Source organism: Salvelinus fontinalis, chromosome 18 (genome assembly GCF_029448725.1).
Source record: "Salvelinus fontinalis isolate EN_2023a chromosome 18, ASM2944872v1, whole genome shotgun sequence".
In the NCBI taxonomy this organism is placed as follows: domain Eukaryota; kingdom Metazoa; phylum Chordata; class Actinopteri; order Salmoniformes; family Salmonidae; genus Salvelinus; species Salvelinus fontinalis.
Window position 1 is genome coordinate 41,919,133 of NC_074682.1, and position 12,270 is coordinate 41,931,402.

The window sequence follows — 12,270 nt, forward strand, 5'->3', positions numbered from 1 at the left end:
CTTTGTCCAGCTGCACAGGTGTCATCACTGTATAGGCCCTTAGCCAGGCTGTAACATGTCAATACATAGACCGGAGGGTAGGACGGAATGAATTAATTAAATAATTAATTAACAAGTTTGATTACATCCATAGAATTTCCAATGGGACATTAGACATTAAAATGTACTTTATGGCCAGAATATGAAACAACATTATTCTTGCCGTTGTGTCTGACGGGTATGAGGCCATTCACTATAAATACAGGACATGCTGCACACATATCCAAATCATCTTTTGGGTTTTTATAATGGTTTGCTTTTTGTGACACGTACGTCATCTACGAAGTGAAATATCTTCATTTATAATTCAACATCATATCAAGAGAGAGAGGTCATTTACCTGTATAGTCATTGAGGCACTCGCAGGTGTAGCCTCCCTCTCTGCTGCGACACAGGCCGTGGGTTCCACAGGGTTTGGAGTAGCACAGGTCGATCTCTGTCTCGCAGTAGTCTCCTGTGAAACCGGTGGGGCAGCGGCAGCGCAGCCCGGCGATGGGGTGGATGGGCCGGAACAGGATGGTGTCGGACGCCACGAATGGTGCCAGGCTGTCAAACTTCAGCACGGACACACACTTCATGTAGTTCTCGCAGGGCTCTCTCAGGCAGATGTTGTCATCGAAGGGCAGCACCTGCTGGGAGGAGATGTGGGCCAGCAGACTGCGGTTCAGGTACAACCTCTCCTGTAGCTCCTCAGAACCAAAGTACTCTGCCGCTCCATTGGCCCCTGCTGTCCCTCTGTCCACTCGTCCGTCCCCTCGGGACCCCCCTCCTCCCCCACGCGGGCCCTCCCTGGGCACGGCCACAGACAGGCTGACATTGAGGATCCGGGCGCTGACGTCTGTGTCATCCTGGATGTTGAACACTACGACGTTCTCGCGGTCTGCTGACAGAACGCAGGCCACGCCCTCCAAGAACTGGGCCAATAGCAGGGACAGGAAGTGCTCCTGGGAGGTGTTGGCCAATCGCAGCGTGATGCTGTTGGAGAGCATTTCGTCTGTGATGATGGTGACCTGGAGCAGACACTGGGCCGACACGAAGTGGATCCCATCTGACAGGAGAGGAAGAGGAGAGACGCAGTATTAATGCTTCAAAATCTGGATTTACATCACATACATTACTTACAGTGCCTTCAGAAAGTTCTCACAACCCTTGACATTTCCTGAATTTAAAATGAATTAAATTGAGATATTTTGTCACACCACACACACACATACGTCAAAGTGGAATTATGTATTTCAACATTTTTACAAATTAATTTAAAGAATCAAGACGTTTCAGCTTTTCAGTCAATAAGTATTCAACCCCTTTGGTATGGCAAGCCTAAATAAGTTGTCTAAATAAGCTTAATAAGTCACCTAAGTTGCATGGACTCACTGTGTGCAAAAGTGATGCAGCCACCACAGAGTTAAAAGAAGCAAGACTGTACAGAATACAAATATTCCAAAAACATGCATCCTGTTTGCAATAAGGCACTAAAGTAATACTGCAAAAAACCACGATAAAGCAATTAACATTTTGTCCTGAATACAAAATGTTATGTTTGGCACAAATCCAATACAACACACTACTGAGGACGACTCTCCATATTTTCAAGCTGCCTCATGTTATGGGTATGCTTGTAATAATGGGTATGGTTATGCTTATAATAAATGGAATGAAGCTAAGCACAGGCAAAGTCCTAGAGAAAAACCTGGTTCAGTCTGCTTTCCACCAGATACTGGGAGATAAACATATCTTTCAGCAGGACAATAATCTAAAACACACAAGGTCAAATACACACCGAATTTTCCCCAAGTGGCCAAGATACAGTTGCCTTAAATCTACTTGAAAATCTAGGGCAAGACTTGAAAATGGTTGTCTAGCAATGATCAGCAATCAATGACAGAACCTGAAGAATTATGAAATAATAAAAATGGGCAAATGTTGCACAATCCAGGTGTGGAACACTCTTAGAGACTTAGCCAGAAAGACTCACAGCTGTAATCGCTGCTAAAGGTGCTTCTACAAAGTATTGACTCAGTGGTGTGAGATATTTCTGTATTTAATTTTCAATACATTTGCAAACATGTTTTCACTGTCATTATGGGGTATTGTGTGTAAATGGGTGTTATTATTTTTTTAATCCATTTTGAATTCAGGCTGTAACAACAAAATGTGGAATAAATCAATGGGTATGAATACTTTCTGAAGGAACTGTATGTCTACTCATAACACCATAATGAAAGACACAACGTTTCACAATAACATAGTGCCTAGAATTCTCCTTGACTGATCACCCTTCTCTAATAGCTACCCTTTATGCATGTATTCACAATGCAGACATCCATCTCCCTGTATCCAAAGGGTTAATAAGATGAGTAGACTATTCAGTTGTCTGCATAATGAGCTATACACATCTGAAATGTAATTTTCCCTTCACATACAAGGACAGCTCATCCTACTCTAGACTTTACTACTGTTGTTTAAAACATCATCCTCCAGATGGAAATACATGATCAATTCTTCCCATGGCCATGCATTCATTACCTTACATACTTCAAACCATATTGAGTGATTCTTTTAGTAAGCTGATTTGCAAAACTCATTCCTCTTCCTGAAAACCACACTGGCAACACAGGGGAAAACTGCTTATCAGCAAACAGCTTGAGAAGTTCTGGCTGGGACACTCAAATGACTGCCCAGCGAAGAGTGAAATTATAATGAAAAGAACCCATACAGACTCATCTTCAGAAATAACAAGAAACAAAAAAGTGGAGTAACAGCTTTGAAAACAGACATGGGCTGAACCTGAACCATATCCCAGTTAGCCATAACCTAGATCTCCATTAAAAATTATTCCTTCAGTCTGCAAATATATTCAAAGAGCAGAACTACATACAGTGCCTTCAGAAACTATTCATACCCCTTGACTTATTCCACTTTTGTTTTGTTACAGCCGGAACTCAAAATTGATTAAATATATTGATTTCTCACCCAGCTACACACAATACCCCATAATGACAAAGTGAAAAGCAAATTTATTTAAAATGAAATACAGAAATCTCATTTACATAAGTATTCACACCCAAGTCAATAGTTTGTAGAAGCAGCGTTGGCAGAGATTACAGCTGTGAGTGTTTCTGGGTAAATCTCTAAGAGCTTTCCACACATGGATTGTGCAACATTTGCCCATTATTCTTTTCAAAATTCTTCAAGCTCTGTCAAATTGGTTTTGATCATTGTTAGACAATCATTTTCAGGTCTTGCCATAGATTTTCAATTATATTTGAGCAAAAACTATAACTCGGCCACTCAGGAACATTCACGGTCTTCTTGGTAAGCAACTCCAGTGTAAATTTGGCTTTGTGTTTTAGGTTATCCTCCTGCTGAAAGGTGAATGCATCTCCCAGTGTTTGTTGCAAAGCAGACCAGGTTTTCCTCTAAGATTTTGCCTGATTTTGCCTAGCTCCGTTTCGTTAATTTTTTTATCCTGAAAAACTCCCCAGTCTTTAACGATTACAAGCATACCTATAACACGATGCAGCCACCACTGTGCTTGAAAATATGGAGTGGTACTCAGTAATGTGTAATTGACCCAAGCGTAACACTTTGTATTCAGGACAAAGGCTTAATTGCTTTGCCACATTTTTTGCAGTATTACTTTAGTGCCTTGTTGCAAACAGGATGCATGTTGTGGAATATTTTTATTCTGTACAGGCTTCCTTCTTTTCACTCTCTCAATGTTAGTATTGTGGAGTAACTACAATGTTGATCCATCCTCAGTTTTCTCCTATCACAGCCATTAAACTCCAACTGTTACAGGGGAGGTTTTACGGACACATGATCCTAGACTAAATTGAAAAAGATTAAATCTGATCCTAGACTAAATTGCACTTTTAACCTGTCTAGGCTGAGGGTGCCGCTAGCGGCACTCCCCCCCCACCCCCACTGAAAAGGCAGAGCCGCGAAATTCAAAAAAAATATATTTTTTAAATATTTAACTTTCACACATTAAAGTCCAATACAGCTAATGAAAGACACAGATCTTGTGAATCCAGCCAACATGTCCGATTTTTAAAATGTTTTACAGGGAAGACACAATATGTAAAGATGTAAATCTATTACCTAAAAACACATTAGCATAATCCACCATCTTTTATTTGTCCACCAACACCAGTAGCTATCACCAATTCGGCTAAACTAAGATATTTATAGCCCCTAACCAATAAAAAAACTCATCAGATGACAGTCTGATAATATATTTATGGTATGGGATAGGTTTTGTTAGAAAAATGTGCATATTTCAGGTAGATGGCATAGGTTACAATTGCACCCACCGTCACAAATGGACTAGAATAACTACATAGAGCAACGTGTTTACCTACTTACTAATCATCAAACATTTCGTAAAAATACACAGCATACACTAATCGAAAGACACAGATCCTGTGAATACAGACAATATTTCAGATTTTCTAAGTGTCTTACAGCGAAAACACAATAAATCGTTATATTAGCATAGCACATGTGCAAACATTACCCCAGCATTAATTCTAGCCAAAGTGAGCGATAACGTAAACATCGCCAAAATATATTATTTTTTCACTAACCTTCTCAGAATTCTTCAGATGACACCCCTGTAACATCACATTACAACATGCATATACAGTTTGTTCGAAAATGTGCATATTTAGCCACCAAAATCATGGTTAGACAATGTGAAATGTAGCCCAGCTGGTGAGAAAATGTCCGTGCGCCATATTAGACAGTGATCTACTCTTATACATAAATACTCATAAACGTGACTAAAAAATATAGGGTGGACATCGATTGATAGACAATTTAATTCTTAATACAATCGCGGAATTACATTTTTTAAATTATCCTTACTTTTCAATACAGTTTGCGCCAAGCGAAGCTACGTCAAAAAACATGGCGTCCTAAGCCACTAACATTTTTCGACAGAAACACGATTTATCATAATAAAAATGTCCTACTTTGAGCTGTTCTTCCATCAGTATCTTGGGCAAAGGATCCTTTCTTGGGTCTAATCGTCTTTTGGTGGAAAGCTGTCCTCTTGCCATGTGGAAATGCCAACTGCGTTCGGGATGAACTGGAAGCGTGCCCAGCGATTCACAGCGTTTCAGAAATAAATGTCCCAAAATCGCACTAAACGGATATAAATTGCTATAAAACGCTTTAAATTAACTACCTTATGATGTTTTTAACTCCTATAACGAGTCTTAACATGACCGGAGAAAGATTACTCCCAACACTAATGCTTGGAACAGGTGCGGGTCGGTGTGCTCCACGCGCGTGACGCACCAAGAAAAGAGTTGCTAGCTACAGGGTTTTTTAATTTATAGTGCCTGTGAACGCGCAATCGACCCCATTCAAATCGTCATCACGTAAAGGCATCCAGGGGAAGACGTAAGCAGTGTCCGTATCCTCATAGCAATAACAGTGGCCTTTTAACTGACTCCAGATCAGGGGCCAACATTTCTGAAATCTGACTCCATGTCAGGGAAATTGCTGTAGAATGGGTTCTGTTCCACTTAGAGACAAAATTTCAACTCCTATAGAAACTATAGACTGTTTTCTATCCAATAATAATAATAATATGCATATTGTACGATCAAGAATTTTGTGGGAAGCCGTTTCAAAAATTACACGATTAGCATAAATAGTGACAACAGCGCCCCCAGCCTCAACAGGTTTTAAACTGGACTAACAAATTGCATTTCTCAGACATTGTCACGTTCCTGACCTGGTTTCTGTTAGTTTTGTATGTGTTAGTTGGTCAGGACGTGAGTGTGGGTGGGCAGTCTATGTTTTCTGTTTCTATGTTGGTTTTGGGTGACCTGATATGGCTCTCAATTAGAGGCAGGTGTTTTTCATTTCCTCTGATTGAGAGTCATATTAAGGTAGGTGTGTTCACACTGTTTGTTTGTGGGTGATTGTCTCCTGTGTCAGTGTTTGTCGCACCATACGGGACTGTTCGGTTTGTTTATACATCGTTCTTTTTGTGTAGTCTATTTTCCCTGTTCGTGCGTTCTTCGTGTTTTATGTAGTTCGTATCGTTCAGGTCTGTCTACACATTCGTTTTGTTATTTTGTTAGTTAATTCAAGTATAGTTCGTTTTCTGTCTTCGTTGTTTTGTTGTGTCTTAAATAAATCATGTCATCATACCTCGCTGCATATTGGTCTTCCGATCCCTCTCTCCTCTCCTCGTCCGAGGAGGAGGAAGAGCTAGAAAGCCGTTACAGACATAGTTTAAAATAATAGTTTGACTTGCCCTAGTCTAGATTTTAAAAGTTTGATTTTCAGAAGGACGGTTAGAGTTAATCTAGATCGAATTGAAGGCTTGAATAAAACCTGGGCAGAGGCAGGTTTAACTTCATAATAATGATTGTTGGCCCCAAGGTTGACCTTGGCAATAGAGGAAAATTGATTACCTTGACTATTTCAATGATGATCAAAGTGAACCACCAAGGCCAGACAGAAGGGCGGTATAGACAAGGTTAACCCACTGATGAAATCATTTTCTGTATGTAAATAGAAAATGCAGCTGATATTTGTTTGCTTGAGCCAAGAATTTCACCTGACTCTTTTCCGGGAAGGGCCATCCCTTCAAGTATTGATCACCTTGACGTATTTTGGCATCTGGAACCTTCCTAGTCCACAAAGTCTGCAATGCTATAGGTGAACTGAATTACATCAAGTTCCCTAATGCTGCTGCCCAAGCCAACTACAAGATAGGGTTCAATGAATATTGGGACTTCCCTGGAGTCATTGGCTGTATAGATGGATGTCATATTCCCATCGTGTCCCTCTACAGCAGATGCTGAGGAGTACAGGAATCTTAAAAACGGGTTCTCAATAAATGTACAAAGTGTGCACACTCCCAATTTGCAGTTCTCCAACATTGTTGCACGTTGGAAAGGTGCAACTCATGACTCAAGGATTTTCCAAAACTCCTCTTTGTATGCTCAGCTTGAAGGAGGACAACATGGTGGAATCATACTTGGTTAGTGTGGGTATGCACAGATCAACTTCTTGTTCACCCCCTATCTTCATGCAATAGGACCTGAGCAACAACGGTACAACCAAGCTCATACCCGCACCAGAGGTGGAGCGCATGTTTGGAAGAGTTGTTTCCAATGTCTCAGAAACACATTGCGCATTCAACCAAGAAGATACTGCATTGTCATAATTGCAACAGCAGTGCTTCACAATGACCTCAAACAGCATGGCTGCCCAGATCCTCACATTGAAACATGAGGATGACCCAGATGTTCCCATGGTTGAGGCAGACAGTGACAGAAATGGACAAGAGTTGACTGACAACATGACATATTCCCTGCATTACGGGGATGGCACATCCTGAGTGAATCCTACCAAATGAGGATTGGAACGGTCTCCCATCTGAAGTGTCCAATATGTCACCCCTTCCAGGGGTTGCTGGCTCTTAATGATCCCGGTCAACAAGTCCCCCAGCTCATCTGTCTAAGGTCTTACCAGTCTTAAAAAGCTCCCTACGAGCAACATCATATGTCTAAATTGACTTGTAAGTTTTTCCACAGGACCTTAGAAAGACAAGACAAAATAGAAATTATATTAGTTATTATTTATGATATTATTTGTGTAACATTTCTGTCAAACAAATACATGTAGGCTCCACTGTGTTGTGTTACTCAAGAAAAATAACATTTCAAAGTGACTGATTTGTAAAAGTGTGCCAACCAATACAGTATCTTACCTGAAGTTGTTGTAGTGTTCTTTTGTTAACTTTTCATTTGAGTTAAATTCATTACAAATGGTAGTCCAGGCATTCTTTATCTTGTTTTCTGTTGATGAATCATGCTGTCTGTTCTTCATAATTGGGTGATTTGACACAATTCGCTTCAAGAGGTTTTTTTCAATGTCACTGAAATTCTTTTATCTTCGTCCATTGCTTGGTTTAGGTGACTTGCTCCAATTCCACACAATGCTTATGTATTAGTGTCCCATCCCTGGTTTTTGAAGCATCCTTAGTTCAGCACTAAGTGCACATCGTTAATCTAATCAGACTTCACACAGATTAACTGGTTAGTCCTTACCTTAGTCTAGAACTAATTAATTTGAAGTTAAGCAATGTCTTAGACGGCCATTTAAAAACAAATCTGGATTAATTTAATTAGAATTAGCCTAGTCCTGACTTTAATTAAAAGTCTGTACGTGAAACCGCCCCTTAAAGTCACCATTGGCGTCATGGTGAAATCCCATAGCAGTTTCCTTCCTCTCCGGCAACGGAGTTAGGAAGGCTGGTTGTATCTTTGTAGTGACTGGGTGTGTTGATACACCATCCAAAGTGTCATTAAAAGGTCTTCTTTTTGTATTTTTACCCATCTACCAATAGGTGCCCTTCTTTGCGAGGCATTGGAAAACCTCCCTGATCTTTGTGGTTGAACCTGTGTTTCAAATTCATTGCTCGATTAAGGGACCTTACAGATAATTATGTGTGTGTGGTACAGAGATGAGGTAGTCAATCAACAATCATGTTAAATACCATTATTGCACACAGAGTGAGTCCATGCAACTTGTGTGACTTGTTAAGCAAACCTTTACTCCTGAAATTATTTAGGCTTGCCATAACAAAGGGGTTGAATAACTAGACTTAAGACATTTCAGCTTTTCATTTTGTATTTTTTATTAATATGTAAACATTTCAAAAAACATAATTCCACTTTGACATTATGGGGCAATGGGGTCAGTGACACATTTTTTAAATGTATTCCATTTTAAATTCAGGCGGTAACAACAAAATGTGGAAAATGTCAAGGGGTGTGAATACTTTCTGAAGGCACTGTAATGTATCCTGTTGTTCAGAACTCCCTGACAACATGAATTCAGGAATCATTATAAGTTACAGACAATCAGGCCCTCTCCAATATCATCCAACCAGACATTTGTAAGGATCTGTTAGTAGACAATAAATTAATACAAAGTATTAGTGGTGTTAATGATGTTCTCTTTTACAGGATAATCCTGTCTCCATCGGTCTGGATCTCTTTACAGTTTATTACTTCCATATTTGGTTTGTGAAAATCAAACAATAAAGTTGTCAAAAAAACAAACCAATCCTATTCTTTCCTCAGTTCTCCATTCTATATGCAGCGGTGTGTTTAAGGTCACCAGAGGTTCTATTTGTAGCATGTTGTCTCTGCCCTGTAGGCACAAAACACACCTAATCAAATCAAACCTGTCGTGAAAACAATCCCCAGTCTCTTCCCCCTCAATAGTAATCAATAGTCTCTTTGTCTGGGGGCTCTGGATATGGGCCAGGGAACAGAACCTCTCAGCTTAGCTCTGGTGGAGGAGGAGAAAACCCAACCAACCAGACAAACAGCCAGCAGCACTGTGGAAGCTACCTGATCCCAGGCTGGCACAAGGCATATTTAAACACCCGGCGCCATAATGACAGCGAGTGGGAAGAGTTCGAGAGAGGAGTAGAGAAGTGAGGAGCAGAAAGGAGGGATAACTGAGCAGCATGTTTGACAGGGCTTAAATCTTTCTGCTCACAGTCAAGCCACTGTAGCACTGGAACCCTACAGGCCCAGAGCAGAGGGAACAGGAACTGGAGGGAGCAGAGGAAACAGGAACTGGAGGGAGCAGAGGAAACAGGAACTGGAGGGAGCAGAGGAAACAGGAACTGGAGGGAGCAGAGGAAACAGGAACTGGAGGGAGCAGAGGAAACAGGAGCTGGATGGAGCAGAGGGAACAGGAGCTGGAGGGAGCAGAGGGAGCAGGAGCTGGAGGGAGCAGGAGCTGGAGGGAACAGGAGCTGGAGGGAGCAGAGGGAACAGGAACTGGAGGGAGCAGAGGGAACAGGAGCTGGAGGGAGCAGAGGGAACAGGAGCTGGAGGGAGCAGAGGGAACAGGAGCTGGAGGGAGCAGAGGGAACAGGAGCTGGAGGGAGCAGAGGGAACAGGAGCTGGAGGGAGCAGAGGGAACAGGAGCTGGAGGGAGCAGAGGGAACAGGAGCTGGAGGGAGCAGAGGGAACAGGAGCTGGAGGGAGCAGAGGGAGCAGGAGCTGGAGGGAGCAGGAGCTGGAGGGAACAGGAGCTGGAGGGAGCAGAGGGAGCAGGAGCTGGAGGGAGCAGGAGCTGGAGGGAACAGGAGCTGGAGGGAGCAGAGGGAACAGGAGCTGGAGGGAGCAGAGGGAACAGGAGCTGGAGGGAGCAGAGGGAACAGGAGCTGGAGGGAGCAGAGGGAACAGGAGCTGGAGGGAGCAGAGGGAACAGGAGCTGGAGGGAGCAGAGGGAACAGGAGCTGGAGGGAGCAGAGGGAACAGGAGCTGGAGGGAGCAGAGGGAACAGGAGCTGGAGGGAGCAGAGGGAACAGGAGCTGGAGGGAGCAGAGGGAACAGGAGCTGGAGGGAGCAGAGGGAACAGGAGCTGGAGGGAGCAGAGGGAACAGGAGCTGGAGGGAGCAGAGGGAACAGGAGCTGGAGGGAGCAGAGGGAACAGGAGCTGGAGGGAGCAGAGGGAACAGGAACTGGAGGGAGGACTGGGAAGAAGGGACACTTCTCTCGCAGACACACGTCGGTGTGGTCTGTGCACACAGAAAGGAACTCGCAAATAAACAAATTGGTGAGGAGAATGTGTCAGAGGGACATTAAAAATTGAGAACAGTCAGATGCTTTGGAAAAGAGGGTCAAAGCTGTGCCAAGGAGGTTCAATTTAACATTTAATCCCAGATTCCTCTGGGGAGATGAAAGGGGTGCCTTGGTGCCTCTTCCACGCAAGCCTAGATGTGTAGATTGGTACACCTTGTATCAATCTTGAAATGGTGACTGCACAGTTAAACTGTCCAAGAGTTCATAATTCATAATTCCCTATGATAATATAAAGCAAGATGTGAACTCGAATAACGAGCCATGCATTTTAGGACATTATTCGGCCATCATCACAAGCAGTCATGTAGCCACTGATTTTCAAAATGGCGAAGGAGACAGAAAAATAGGAAAACAGATCACGTGAGAGAAGGTTATGCTACGTATCAGTAGAGCAGACATTCCCTTAATTATGTTCTCTGCCAAGTGGAATGCTTGGGCAGAGGTCTATGACAGGCAAGAGACTTGGAAACAGTATGCGAGGAGAATCTGCCCTTTAAACAAAACTAGACCGTCCTTCAAAGGGGTGCCTCTGTAGAGAAGGAAGCTCTGCTTTAGGAATGGGGGTTGTTGTTGGGAAAGGGGGGGGGGGCAAGGTGCCAGCTCTGGAGTGTGACCCCCCATGGCCTATGGGTGCCAGGAATGCTCTCAGCAGAGAAGTGAAGCCAGGGCGAGATTAAACACACACTGAGCCTGTATGAGCGCCAGGGCACCAAGTGTGTGTGTGCGTCAGGATTAAGACAACATAGCCCACCAGACTCTCAAATGTTAACTCCTCAGGGGTCGAGTTACCTGATAATGTTTCTGTAAAGCTAGCCCCTATTTCTTTTTTTTGTGAAAATGATTTAACCTATCTAACTAGGCCTACCTATCTAACTAGGCCTATGTGATGTTGTCAAATAATGAAATCCTTTTTTAATAGTGACAATACCCCCATTCTGTTGTAACATACACAACATGATTTCATGTGATGTTAACACACTCAGACCTATAATGAACAAATATATAAACGCAACAACTGAGTTACAGTTCATATGAGGAAATCAGTCAATTGAAATAAATTCTTTAGGCCCTAATCTATGGATTTCACATGACTGGGAGTACAGATATGCATGTTGGTCACAAATACTGTTAAAAAAATGGGTATTTTTGTGAATTCAAATTGCCATTGATAAAATCGAATAGTGTTTGTTGTCCATAGCGTATGCCTGCCCATACCATAACCCCACCCATACCATAACCCCAACGTTGACATCAGTAAACTGCTCGCCCACACAACGCCATACACGCGGTCTGCGGGATGTACTGCCAAATTCTCTAAAACGGCTTATGGTAGAGAAATGAACATTAAATTCTCTGGTAATAGCTCTGGTGGCCATTCCTGCAGTCAGCTTTCCTATTGCACGCTCCCTCAACTTGAGACATATGTGGCATTGTGTTGTGTTAAATTGAAGGAAAACGCACACTGCTCTTGATAGTATCCCCGATATTTAATAAGCGTACGTATCGGCCACACGGCCTTCGTAAAAGCTCTGACGAAGGCCGTGTGGCCAATACGTAAGCTTATCAAATATCGGTAATACTATCAAGAGCAGTG

At 42.5% G+C, this 12,270-nt stretch overlaps 1 protein-coding gene across 2 annotated transcripts in view; it reads right to left on the minus strand.

Moving 5' to 3' along the window:
• The window catches only part of LOC129815564 (cadherin EGF LAG seven-pass G-type receptor 2-like), a 109,801-nt gene that overhangs the window by 68,037 nt on the left and 29,494 nt on the right, over positions 1–12,270 (minus strand). For both annotated transcript variants that reach the window (XM_055869497.1, XM_055869498.1), the window contains exon 2: positions 380–1,087. In XM_055869497.1, coding sequence (XP_055725472.1) covers positions 380–1,087 — 708 coding nt within the window. The remainder of the gene's footprint in view (positions 1–379; positions 1,088–12,270) is intronic.